We start from the raw sequence: 14,017 nt of genomic DNA, 5'->3' as shown, positions 1-14,017 counted from the left end.
AGTGGAAGCTCCCTTCTCAAGTGACTGTAGGTTGCATCGAGCTGACAGTGAAAGCTCACCAGGACACAGAACAGAGATTGACTCAGCATCTGAGTTCATCCTGGTACAATTTACCAGTTGTCCCTTACCATATAGAAGCTAAGAAAAACAGGGAATCAAAAGTGCTCACAAGTAGAAAAAATGTGTTGGTTCTGCGGGCAAAGGTCTCAAGAAACAACTCCACTTATGAATGATTCTGCTGGTCATGGGTAAAATTCTCACTAGATGTTTAATAAGAATAGTTGCTTTGTTAGCTGAACAGTGGTGGTGCATGCCTTTAATCCCAGCATTCAGGAGGCAGAGGCAGGGTGGATCTCTGTAAATTTGAGTTGCTTTGCAATGTTTTATAAACCTTCCTTTGTCCATTGTATGGCTATAACAAACATTTGAGAATGTGAGTCTTACAAATAGAAGGAGTTCATTTATCTGACCTTCCTGGGCCTAAGACCATGGTGCCACCAATAGGTTCTGGGAAGTGTCTTGCAGAGAATAGCAACATATAGTGGCAAAGGATGGCATGTGGTGAGAGAAAAAGCCAGAACGTGAGCTGAGAAAGCCCAGCTATCATCTGATCCCTTGGTAACCAAGGACCTGATCTCCCATGATATGGGCATTAATTTCTTCTAAAAGCGATACCTCCAAATATCTAGTCGACTCCAACCAGATCCTAACTAGTAAAAGTTTAACCAGTTTTTTGCCAGGCAGTGGTGGCATACGCTTTTAATCCCAGCACTTGGGAGGCAGAGGTAGGTGGATCTCTATGACTTCAAGGCCAGCCTAGTCTACAAGAGTTAGTACCAGGATAGGCTTCAAAGCTACAGAGAAACCCTGTTTCGAAAAAAACAAAAAAAAATCAAAAACAAAAACAAAGAAAAAAAGACCATTAACCTTTGGGGGTGGGGGGCAATCAAAAACTAACTGATACTATAATAAAGACCTTGGTGTTGGGTAACTTTTGGGGAATAAAAGTATATTTCTCATAGTTTTGGAAACTAAGAAGCCTACTATCACAACATTAGCAAGTTCATTATTTGGTGAAAGTTCCCTTCCAAGACAGCAAGTCAAATGTTACTTACTCCAAAAGGGAAGAATAATTTGACATAAGGCAGAAGGGCTGTTGTGATAAGAGCAGCGGGGCTACGTTCCTGGCATGGCTAGCTTATGCCCCTAAATAATTACACGGAAACTGTATTTTTTTAAACACTGCTTGGCCCATTAGTTCCAGTCTCTTATTGGCTAGCTCTTATATATTGATCTAACCATTTCTAATAATCTGTGTAACCCACGAGGTGGCTTACCAGGGAAGATCTTAACCTGTGTCTGTCTGGAGTGGGAGAATCATGGCGACTGACTGACTCGGCTTCTTTCTCCCAGCATTCTGTCTGTCTACTCCACCTACCTAATTTTCTGTCCTATCAGGGCCAAGACAATCTCTTTATTTAACCAATGGAATTAACACAAAACAGAAGACTCTCCCCCATCAAAGGGCAAAAGAGAATACTATTGCATGAAGCCTCTATCATGACACTGTATTCCATTTATAGAAGGAGCATTCATGACCCACAACCTCTTAAAGTCCCCAACCTTCATACATCTCTCTTCTTATGTCCCTATTAGTTCCTAGCTTTGGCATCTGGAGCCTCTTTAAAACTCCATAAACACTGAATACATGAACATGAATACAGCTCCTTAACCACTTCATAACCAATCTATATGAATGCGTACATATATGTATATGCACACGCGCACGCGCGCGCACACACACACATATGTATATGGAGAGAGAGAGAGAGAGAGAGAGAGAGAGAGAGAGAAAGGGAGGTTGCTGTATAATGTATATAATGAGGACAAATTGTAATTAAGGTTGGAATAAATGAACAGCATAGGCCTCATCCAGAGCTAGCAAAGAATTGGGACTGTTTGGCAAGCTGCTGCCAGTGGATCCACTGTCCCTTGTGAATTTTTATCCACTAAATCCCAGAACTGTGGAAAGACCCAAATGTGTTCACCTACATTTCCGACACAGTAGTCTTACAACACTCTCTCTGTTGGCTTTTGTTTCCTCTCCCAGCAATTTCCAGAACGTGGTTTTGTTTTGTTATTGGTTCTTTTCCCTGTTTGGGTCACAGCCTCTTCTCATTGCTTTTGCTGTGTTTTTGTTGAACACAGTTACATTTAATTAATACATTTTAATAACTCTAGATATTGATTCCCTCTTCAGTGCTTGCTTTGGGTTAGGGATTTGTCTTTATTTGTTCTTTTTCTTTTCTAATTTAGCTTAGCTCTTTTAGGAGAGTTTCCCTATGCTCTCCAGAGCAAAGGCTTTCATGCTGCTCATCCTGGGGTGAGGGTAATTTTACCCCAGCTCTCTATTTTCTTCTATATCTCTGTTAGCAACACCTTCATTTGGTGCTGCGTCCTATTTGAGAGACTCCACTGAACACGAGATGATTACTGTATTGTTTTTGACAGTTCTCTGGGTTCTGCCCTACCTGGTGTCATCCCCATTGCCTTGATAGCATACCCTGAAAGAAAGCCACATGAGAAAAAGGCTGAAAGGTTTTATTTGTCTTGCAATTGCAGGTTAGGGTTCATCATTGCAAAGAAGTCGAGACAGGAATTCAAAACAGCTTTGCTATATCATATCCAAGCACAGACGGGACATAAATGCATGCATGCTTACTGTTCTATTTGCATTCATAACAGTATACAGTTGTAAAACCAAGGGAATGGTGCTGCTCACTGTGGGGCTGAGTTTCCCATATCAATCAACACAGTCAAGACAGGCTCCCACAGCCTTGCCCATAGACACAACTGATCTAGACCATCCTGACAATCTCTTCTTGGATAATTCTACACTGTCTTAGGTTGACAAAACCAACCATCATGTCAGGCATAGGGTGCATGCCTTTGATCCCAGCACTTGGGAGGCAGAGACAGGTGGATCTCTGTGAGTTCAGAGCCAGCCTGGTCTATATAGGGAGTTCCAGGACAGCCAGGGTTACATAAAGAAACCTTCTCTCAAACAAAGCACCTATCACATCCTGCCTGGTCAATTAAATTAGAGAAGGGAAAATACTATCAGTCTTAAAGGCTTGTTCTGACCACAAGTACGCTCACACTGCCCCTCTTTTCTCACTTTTGCCAAGTTGAATGGCTGACCTGTGCTTTAGCTTGTCGTTACCTGACAAGAAGAGCTGTCGTTTCTGAGGGTGCCCTGAGGATCAAACCGCTCCCCGCTCTTTCAAGTGGGGCAGGCTCCTTTATGAAGAATTTTAGAGCTCTCCAGTGCTATGAGCTGCAACTCTGAACCACTCCTCTGGGTGCTGAGTGGGGCAGTGGCCTCTCGACTTCTTAACATGTCCTACCCATTGAATGTGGAAGCCCTGGGAGTGAGGAGCACAGTCCACCATCCCCACCTCCCATTCCTGCAGTGAACCTTTGTGTCACTAAGTTAGGGCCTGGAATCTCCTGACCTCAAGTCCTACTCAGCAGAATGATGACCTCTTCTGTGTGAAGCTGGAAGGGATGAGAGATGTGACAAGATGCCCTTTTCAGGGATCCCTATCCTTGACCACATCCATTCATTCAAGATTATTTGGGGTTGCGGGTAGCCGTAATGAGAGAGAGGGCCATGACTTTAACACTGAAGTCATTGACTGTTGTTAATTGAGCATCAGTAGGTTGTTGTAAATGAAAGAGACTGCAAATGCTTTTACACTGTTCTCATCAGCTTTGCTTTCTCACTGGGGAAGAGGCTGTGGAGACCCTCTTATCGACAGACCAAAGGCTGAGCCTCCCTTCCTCCATTGTTACTGTCTATTACACAGTTAGCCAAGTCCTCCTTTTTGTTCTTAGTTTTATTTACCTGTCATTTTTTTATATCCTTGGTTTGATAATATTGAAAAGATTTTGTTCATTTTATTGATTATTTCTAAGACAGTATTTTTATTTTAACAAATAATTTTGACTTTTTATTTCCTATGTTTTTAATTTCTACATTAATCTCTACTAATTTCATTTGGTCTGCCTATATATCAATACTTTTTCTTTTGGTGTCTTTTGTTGTCCTGTTTTAACTTCTTAACTGAAGTCTTGAGCAGTCATGTATGGTCAATCTGCTGCCCTTATGTTACGTGGGACCAAGCACAGCACCTCTGACTGTGACTCAACACAAAACTGTAAGTTTGCTTAAAGCAGTGATGCTGTAAACTATATTTTTCCAAATAATACTTTGGCTTAAGCCCATTAGTTTCAATACATAGAACTCTATCATCCTTTCAGATTAAGATAGCAATAAGTACCCTTAATTTCTATTGAAATTATGGGACCTTCAGAAGATCTCCAGCTGCCTGCTTGCTTGTTTTAATTTAAGGTATTTTCTTTTAAATGCCCATGTAAAATGAATGATTACATGCTCGTAATTCTGGCTCTGCAGAATTCACTGTGACTATTTGTAGGCTCCCATGAGCTGTGTTTTATCTGGTTTATGTGTATGCAGGAGTTAATTTGAGTAGCCCTTATTTTTCCTGGAAGAAGACAGTTTGTGAGAGTTCAGCGGCTTCCCTTGAAAACCACTTATGGTTCTGAGTCTTTGCCCTTTTCAGATATTGATCAAAATTGACTCTGCTCTTAGCCTTGGTCCGAGAAGACTCTTCTAAAAGTGGGTGACAGTAAAAGCAGGGACTCACCACTGGTCAAAATGCTGGGAATGAGTGACTTGGCCTCTAACAAGACATCTTCGTCACTCCCTCCAGTGTCCTGCACACATCACAAAAGGAAGAACAGAAGGAGCTAGGGGACTGAGCAGTGAGAAGTATGCAGTGGGATCTGCCTTCGGGACTCAATATGGTAGCCACAATTATGAATATACAGCAGCTAGAGCTTCCATCCCATGGGGGGATGGAAGGAAAGGGAAGGGAAGGGAAAAGAAGGGAGGGGAAAGGAGGGGAGGGGACAGGAGGGAAGGGAAGGGAAAGGAAGGAAAGGGGAAGGGAAAGGAAAGGAAAGAAAGGAAAGGAAAGGAAAGGAAAGGAAAGGAAAGGAAAGGAAAGGAAGGGAGGGAGGGGACAGGAGGGAAGGGGGGAGGGGAGGGAAGGGAAGAGAAGAGAAAGGAAATGGAGGGAGAGGAGGGAAAGGAGGAGAGGGGAGGGAGAGGAGGGGAGGGAAGGGAGAAAAGGGAAGGGAGGGGAAAGGAGGAGAGGGAAGGGAACAACCTGGGGTATGATTTTTTTTAAAAAGAAGGAAAGGGAAAGGAAGGGGAGGGGAGGAAGGGAAGGGAAGGGGCATCAGTGGGGCTAGTTCAGGAAAAGGGGGTCATCAGAGAAGGGTGAGACAGTGCCATGAGAGTGAATGTAATTAACCACAGTACATTGTATTCAAGGATGAATAAACTCTTTAATTACTTGAATAAATTTTTAAAGAACTCTATATATAAGCTGTGCTGCTTCCTCCATCCCTTAAGCCTACTTTATACCACATAATAAATCTGACTTTAAAAAATCATACCCCAGGTTGTTTTCTGTAGAAAGAGAACTTTATATAAAAAGGTAAGATCCTCTATTGCCTTTCCTACAGATTGTAGGGATCAAGCTGCAAACAGCCCACACAATGACTGCACACAGAACTTTGCATTAGGACGTGAGAGCTGCAACTAAGGATGGGTGAAAGACTCAGTCTCGTATCATCTCACAGGACAAAGATGTCCAAGACAGACAAGGAAATGAAGGTGTGAATTAGCTACCAAAGTGGCTTTGCCACTGCCTCATCTGAGTGTCTGAGTTAATAACGTTTTTCTCAAAAGCTACCTTATCCTGCAAGTCAGCCTCTTGGTCTAACCTCCTCTACTTAAAACTTACGATGTAAGAGGCATATTTCTATGCTCAGTGGAAAAAATAAGAATAGCAGTATAAAGACTTGAACATTTAGACCATATTTATAAAGGTTGTCACATGACAATTTACTGTGACATCCAAATCTTGTTTTTAAAAGAAAGAAATTTTCCCTTCCCTTCCCTTCCTTTCCCTTCTCTTCCCTTCTCTTCCCTCCCTTCCTTTCTCTTTTCTTCTATATACATTTGAAGGAGAGAAAGCACAATGCCAAGCCATAAGTAACTCACTTCCTCCTATGCCTTAGAACCTAGCAGAGTTCTCAAGAACTAAGACAACTTGCTGGTGAATATGCATGGTCCAGTTCAGGTCCCGGACCAGGGATCCTCATTACAAACATTGCTCTCTAGGTTAGACACAAGGCAGCTATAGTCAGTCTACCTTCTTTCAAATGTTTGAAAGGGTGGGTACTGTCTTCCTAGAATGGAGTAACACTGGCTACCTCACGCTTAACCTCAAGCGGCTGCCATGGCCCTCAGCATGTTGATAGCATCTGATAAACAGCCAGCCTTCAGTCATTGTGGGAGATGGTAATAACAACTTGACAGAATAAGAAACATAAACTCTTTACTTGCGTGTGTGGACAGCAGCAGAGATGATGCTAAACAGCACACACAAGGCTTTCTGGGTATGTGCTAGGTAAGCACTCTATGATGAGCTATGCTCTCAACTCAACTTTTACATTTTAATCCAAGATTCCTAATGAGTCAAAGAAATGAATTTCTAAGAGTAGGCTCTTGAATGACCATATCAGAGCAGAAGTAACCACAAAACTAGAACCTTCTGCTCTGATTGCCTCCTGCAGCTGGATTTCTCACTCACAGCAAATTGGCAACTACTGACATCATCGGCTGGTTTCCAGCAGACATGTCATCATCAGCTGGTCCCAGCAGACATGACATCATAGGCTGGTCCCCAGCAGACATGTCATCATAGGCTGGTCCCCAGCAGACATGGCATCAGAGGCTGGTCCCAGCAGACATGACATCATAGGCTGGTCCCCAGCAGACATGGCATCATAGGCTGGTACCCAGAAGACATGACATCATAGGCTGGTACCCAAAGATGTGTTGCCATAGGCAACTCCCCAACAGACATGTTTCCATATACTGGTCCCCAGCAGACACATCCATCATAGACTGATCTCCAGCAGACATGTTTCCATATACTGGTCCTCAGCTCCCAGGCTGAGCAGCTCCATTTGCCAGGAAGGAGTCAGCTACTAAACAAAGCACTGAACAGCACTGATCATGTGACAGTTAGACCCACTTAAGCACACAGACTTGGTTTATCTGAGCCAAGCAAGCCATCCAGAGCTCCTCTCTCATCATATTCTCTTCAAATGCCTAGAAGATATTTATCACATGTCAATCTACAAGCTAAATATTTACAAGGCTAATTCACTGTAGCTACCACAGCTCTGTTCATTTTAGCCTGCAGTTAGCAGCTCAAGACAACTATATGCCCCCTTGGAATTTTGAAGTCAATATTAGGAAGTTCAATAGCCAGCCTTTATGCGTGTCATCCTGGGAACCCCTTGAGTGCCGTATCTCTGGACTGGCAGAATCCTGAGGTATCCAGGGTAGAATGGGTACTTATGAGGAAGAGAGTGGGTCAGAAACCACACAGGAAGTGGAGGACAGACTGCTTGGGAGTGAGGAAGGGAGGAAGCGAAGTAAGGAATTGGGTTGAATTCAGCTCCCTCTCTCTCTTTCTCTCTTGTATTTGCGTGTTTCAAAAGTGAGCTGTAACTTGTGAGTCAAATGAAGGACAAGTGACAAAGTGTCAAGGTTTCTAAGACATGGGAGAGCTTGTTCCAGTTTGGGATGAGTTCATGTACCATAAGGCAGTGTTGCATTTGCAGGTCCTCTGTCAAGAGCAAAGTGGGGAGTAACTTCTGTAGTTCTCTATCCAGGGAGTGCAGGAAGGGCTGAATTACAATACATGAATTTACATGAGGAATCGTTTTTCATCAAACACGAATGCTTAAGATGAAAGATTAAGACATTGTGCACCCAAAGAGAGCTAAGCCTCTTTAAAATAATCCTGTTAGAGTGTGAATTTTTTAGGATCTGATAAATTTATGAATGTCACCAGACACTGACCTGTCACCTGTATCTACTGCTCCATGCCGATCTATTCAAAAGAAGGAACTACGGTTTCTCAAACATTTCTGAATTTACATTTCACCTACTCTCTCCTGCTAAAACAGCAGCAAAAGCAGAAAAATCTGACACCCTGAAATACACTCCAAGGATCTGTGTTAGTTCTTCAGGAGAAATAATTCAAGAGCCCTATCCAGGCAAGGAAAAGGATTGCCTCTGGGAGCCTAAGCCAAGAAGCCAGGAACTGGCTTGAGCCAAGAGGAGAAACTGGGAGTGGAGCCTAGAAGCCTGGTGAAGCAGGGGCGGGGCTTCAGAACGGTTGTCCAGGTAACCGGGAGGAGGAGCTACCTGGGCCGTTGTAGCCTAGGTATTAGCTGTGGCTACATCCAAGGATCTTGAGCACCTAGAGTGGCTGGATGGCATGCTTTGGACTCTACTGTGGGAAGACCCTATTATTTAAAAATAGCTCAACTGAAATATATGGAGAATGTGGGGCGTGCCCAAGAGGACAGAGAACAAATGAAGAGAAATACTGTCAGCCTTGCACCGAGCCCCCGGAACTTTATGACTGGCTTTACCTAGGTTTCATGGCGCTGCTTCCTCTAGTTTCCCATTGGCTCTGCATTGAATGGAACTCAAAGAAAAGTGGTTCCAGCGGTGTGTTCTTCCAGCAAGTCTCTGCTTTACTTGAATGCAGTATGGCGGCCGTGGTCACATTACTTGTAAGTGATCCCCCCGGCACCCTTTCCATCTATGCCTGCAGGGTGCGAATGCTTTCAGATTGGTACACGATGCTCTACAATCCAAGTCCAGATTACATCACCACCCTGCACTGCACTCAGGAAGCCGTGTACCCACTGTACACCATCGTGTTCACGTATTACGCTTTCTGCTTGGTATTCATGATGCTGCTCCGACCGTTTCTGGTGAAGAAGATCCAGTGGAGCCTATATATGCCAAACCCATTTGAAAGCATTTACACTGCCCTCTACTTCTTCCCGGGTTTGGCTGTGCTGCAAGCCGTTGCAGGAGGCCTCTTGTACTATGCCTTCCCCTACATCGTACTGGTGGCATCTTTGGCTAATCTGGCTGTGTTCCTGGTTTTTGCTAAAATTGAGAGCTACAGTGACCTGATAAGAAAGGACAGACTTCTTGTCCTGTTCAACCACTGGTTTCTTCATGCCTTTGGCTTAATTGCCCTCTCCAGAGAGAACCAACTTGAACAAGATCTGCTCCTTCTATTTTTGGTGCCTGTCCCAGTTCTTTTTTACTTCTTCACTACCAAATTTACCAAACCATCACGGATAATCTCAGAAGGAGCCAAAGGAAACTGGATATAATATAGAAAGAAAAAATGCTTAAGTGTTTTTAACTATAAAAATTAAAGAAAATATAAAAACATATTAGTATCATTCTGTGATAGATGGGAATAGCAAATATATGAGTGTGTGTGTATGTATGTGTGTGTTGTGTGTGTATATATATATATATTTATGGGTAATTATATATATAGTTACCTATAAAACAATCTGTTGTTTTTATTGTATGTGTGTATCTGCATAAATGTATGTTACATTTGTGCAGGTGCTGATGCAGTCCAGAAGGGGGCACCAGATCCCTGAAGTTAATTTCAGGTCATTATGAGCACCTGATGTAGGAGCTTGGCACTGAACACTCCTTATCTGGAAGAGCAGCAAACATGCTTCGCTGCTGAGTCATCTCTCCATCCCTGAGGGAATAGTATCTTTATGCTTATTTTCCTTTTGCTGTTTTTATTTATCTTTTTTACTAACATCTATACTTAGACTTATAAAACACAATATATATTATATATATTATATATAATAGTATCTACTACCCTAGAATCCTATTAGGAAGTCTGAGCTATTCTCCGGCACATAGTAGTTATTCTATTTCAACTAATGGGAATATCCTATCTTCTTATGAAAAAAACCAAACAGTTAGAACCCGAAAGCCTTGGCACTGGCTTAGTCATTTGCACTTGTTCTGTCTCCATTGGCTTTTCACCTTTAAAGCACTACAGTGACAAACGCACTTACAGGGTGTGACAGCAAATACAGAAATAAATTATGGGGATTTTGTAGTTGTCTTATATTTATTTTCACCAATACACTGTTTTCATAATACAAAAATAGAACATCATTTATATACCAAGCTTTCTGTTTAGAGAAAGCTTGAAGACATCTTCAGATTATTGTCTCTATAATGAAGAAATAATAAAGTTTAACTAAAAAGAAGTCCAGCCACTCATCCTCTGAAGTTCCAGTGCACTATGCTCACACCTGCCGACTGGCCCTAAGATGACATTGAGAAGGCCTTTGTCAGCACATACAAACACTCAACATTCTCTTTGGGGGCATTTATTTGTACATGAAACAAGTCATCCCATAAAAGCAAATTGTGCTGATGAATTTTGTTTTTTGTTGTTGTTGTTCGAGACACGGTTTCTCTGTAGCTTTGGAGCCTGTCCTGTAATTAGCTCTTGTAGACCAGGCTAGCCCTTCCGGGTCCTGGGATTAATGGTGTGCACCACCATTGCCTGTCTGGGCTGATGGATTCTTAAGCAGCAACTTGGAATGGCAAGGACTGCGGGAGAAGGTCCTGCGGAAAGCCTCATTAGACAGTCTCCAACATGGTCTGACACCACAGTCTGAAGGACTTCCTCAAACTATAGGATCTTTTTGATAGTTTGTCAACTTGATACAACCTACGATCACATAGAAAGGCAGTCGCAGTGAGGGATTTTCTGGATCAGGCCGGCCTGCGAGCATATCTGAAAAGCTTGTCTTGGTTGTATTCGTTGATGTGGAGAAGCCCAGCCTGAAAGTGGGTGGCACTGTTCCCAGGTAGAGGTCCCTGAACTGTGTCAGTGTAGAGGCAGAGATGAGCACAAGAAAGCTTGCATGACTTCAGTCATGGCTTCCTTCTCTTGGCTGTGGATGTGATGTGACTAGCTGCCTTTGATTTCCTCAAAAGGATGGACTGTAACCCAGAATTGTGGGCCACATAACCCCTTTCTCTACGTTCCTTTTGCTATTCTTACACAATAGCAACGAAAGTGGGATAGCTCTGGGCTGTCCCGATGAGCTCTGGCTCATCAGTTCTAGAGCAGGTCTGAGGATCTGTTCTTACTTTCTCCACCAAGTGGTTTTTTATGACCTCATGGTTCAGGAACCACTGCAGGTTAGTCCTGGAAGGGTCCCCTTGCGGGTGAGTTCTATGCATCTGATGATTAGCTCCTGGGCAGTGGCTACTCAGAGAGACCAGTTTCCTCAGGTCCCATCCCTGATAGGAAGGTACGGGTAAAAACAAAACAACTGATTTAAAAAAACAAAAAGGTTTAGATCAAAGTGCAAAATGATCCCTGTCCATAAAACTGCTCAGCAGAGTGTAGAGTTTGTCAGAGCACGGGCCATGGGGAAGCATTGCCTTTTCCACGCATTGGCCTTATTGCCTGGGTAATGAGGTCCAACAGAAGTTAACTGTTCATCAATCTCACTACTAAAAGGAGTCACTCTTCCTCCTGGGGGAGGACTAAATGAAGAGGTTACTGCAAGAGGCAGAAGCATTGCTCCAGTACCATCCTCATTCCACAGATAAGAAAGTGGCTGTCTCCTTCCAGTGACAATGATAAATGGGTCCCTTTTTATCAAAGACTGAGTCTCATGGGCACATCTTAATCTCATGGGTGCTGCCAGAGGTGAAAGTTTATCAGCAAACAGTTTTGTCTTTGTGTGACAAGGGCTTCAAGTTGGCTATGGTGACTCTATTTTGGCACCTCTTGTTGGGTAAAGAACAGTAACTATAAGAGGGAACTGACGAAAAACAATTCTGGGAAAAAAGAGAAAAGGCCTCAAAGATGTGAGTTCTTTGTAATCGTCAGCCTGACCTCGCTGTTTTTGCTAATTGTATATTTTGTCTTTTATCATTATCTGCTTAGCTTGCAGGAAGGGAACTTTGGGAACTTTCCAGCCAGGATGAGGTTTTCTTGCTTAGAGACCCTGGAAAAGGCTCAAGACTGTCCTTGGGTCTCAAATGCCCATGTGTAGTCACCAGACAGCCTAAAGAAGGATTTTTAATTGGCTCATAGACTGTGTCTGAGTGATCATCTCTGGTGGGAACCCCACAACACATCAGAGTGTTCACTATGAGATAGGAATTTCCATGTTCCGACACTTAATAGTGATTGTCCACTTGATGGGATTTAGTATCACCATGGAAACATACCACTAGGCATGCTGGGAATGTGTTTCTAGATTAGATAAATTGAGGTGGGAAAACTCACCTAATCTATATGTGCCTGGCACCATTTCACTGGGAGGTGGACCTGCAATTAATAAGGAGGAACTGAACTCAGCTTCAGTATTCATGGCTGTCTGCTTCATGACTGTGGGCACAAGGTGGCCAGCTGCCTCATGTTCCTACGTCATGCCTTTTCTTTATGATGGACAGTATCCCCTTGAACTCCAAACTGAAATACACCCTTCCTACATGACATTTTTGTCGATTCTTTAGGTATTTCACATCATGCACTCCAATCCCACTTATTTCCCAGTCCTTCCAGATCTGCCCTCCACCCTTGTAGTCCCCCAAATGGCACCAGACAAACAGAATCCACTTTGCTCTTCTGCCTTTCCCACATCTCTGTCACATCGTCCTTTGTCACAGTGGCCCTGGGAGCTGTGGTGTGTCATGCAGTATGCCCTTTGGTCCAGATTTAGTGCAAATATTCATTGCAACGAGTTATGTCTGGTTCAAGCCTCCAGCTTCTGGTACATCAATACCAGACCCTCAGCAAAATGTCTCTCGGATATCCTGCTGTTGCCTGGAGTCATGGAGATCCTGCAGCTATGGCTCAGCAGGACCTGTTCCTTCACCTGTTCCAGCAGGTCATAGATGGAAATAGATGTTGGAGTGTGCCAACTCAAAGCCCTGGAGGTGGGCCTGGGTGGTAGCAGAATTGGTCAGTCCCGGCCTCTACCAACCCCCAGGTGAGGATCAGGGCCAGTTCTCCCACCAGCATGGTGAACCAGCTATCCCATATTCGGGACCAGCTCTTCCACTGAGGCTGTCTGTGAGAGGGTTGGGGGAGTGGAGGTGCAGGTCTCCTGAGGTCAGTTCTCCCAGGAAAGGATAGCAGCTTTGTAAGTATATTCCACCATCCCCATTCTTTGAGTACAACTGTCAAAATCTTCAGCATGGCAATAAATACAATAAACACAGCATCTCAGGGCACAGGCATGAACTGATGACCATAGATTCTGGAGTCCACCATATTTACTCCATGAAGCTCTCAATTAAAAACCAACAAGAAAGCCCAAGATAAAATAAAAAGAAATATAAAAAGGAAACCTGTCCAAAATGAAGCTAATATTTATCATGCAAAATGTGAGTGTAATAATAAACAAAAATATAAATGCTGGAAGGTGCTTCAGAGGAAAAACACTGTGAAGAAAAGTGCTTCGGGTTTTTTTTTTTTCATTTTAGCTGAAAAGAGATTAGAGCTGGGGGAGCACAATGTGTCCCTGTCCTGTGAGGGGTGCTGCCGTCAGCTCACAGGAACTATCCGATGATTTCACTTTCTTAACAGACAAACAGAATAAAATTTCCATTTGATCCAACACTATGTTCAGTGTTTTACGCTTGTGAATTTTTTGATACTTTAAAAGCAGGTCCAGTACAGACTGGTTCCCAACTTAACAGGAAAAAGAAGAAAGAAATTCACTTTATTTCTATGTAATTTGAAATGTGTATTCATTTTTTTAATTCTATAAATTACTAGAGTTAGCTCCAAGTTCGGGATTTGATTGCCATTGTCCTTCAAAGTCAACTTTGTCAAAAGACTCACTCAAATGTGAAAGGCCGTGCCTGTATATTACACTGTGCTTTATTTCTTTGCCCAATATTTGTTCCCCATGATGGTTGCATTACAATTTATAGTAGACAGTAGGTCATTTTTATTTC

At 43.0% G+C, this 14,017-nt stretch overlaps 1 protein-coding gene across 1 annotated transcript; it reads left to right on the top strand.

Annotated features, from left to right (window-relative positions):
- Positions 1-8,448: 8,448 nt before the first annotated feature.
- On the top strand, positions 8,449-9,372 carry LOC126513552 (JNK1/MAPK8-associated membrane protein-like). Its single transcript, XM_050161988.1, has one exon. It carries the CDS (start codon positions 8,449-8,451, stop codon positions 9,370-9,372), a length of 924 nt encoding a protein of 307 aa, XP_050017945.1.
- Positions 9,373-14,017: the final 4,645 nt, after the last annotated feature.

This window comes from Alexandromys fortis, unplaced genomic scaffold (assembly GCF_014885135.2).
Source record: "Alexandromys fortis isolate MF-2015 unplaced genomic scaffold, M_Fortis_MF-2015_v1.1 scaffold_105, whole genome shotgun sequence".
In the NCBI taxonomy this organism is placed as follows: domain Eukaryota; kingdom Metazoa; phylum Chordata; class Mammalia; order Rodentia; family Cricetidae; genus Alexandromys; species Alexandromys fortis.
Note: the sequence above shows the minus strand (reverse complement) of the source record. Positions and strands in the feature narration are given on the sequence as shown.

What these genes read in the sequence shown, in the direction of transcription:
- LOC126513552 (XM_050161988.1), top strand. Translation starts at nt 8,449, where the DNA reads ATGGCATGCTTTGGACTCTACTGTGGGAAGACCCTATTATTTAAAAAT.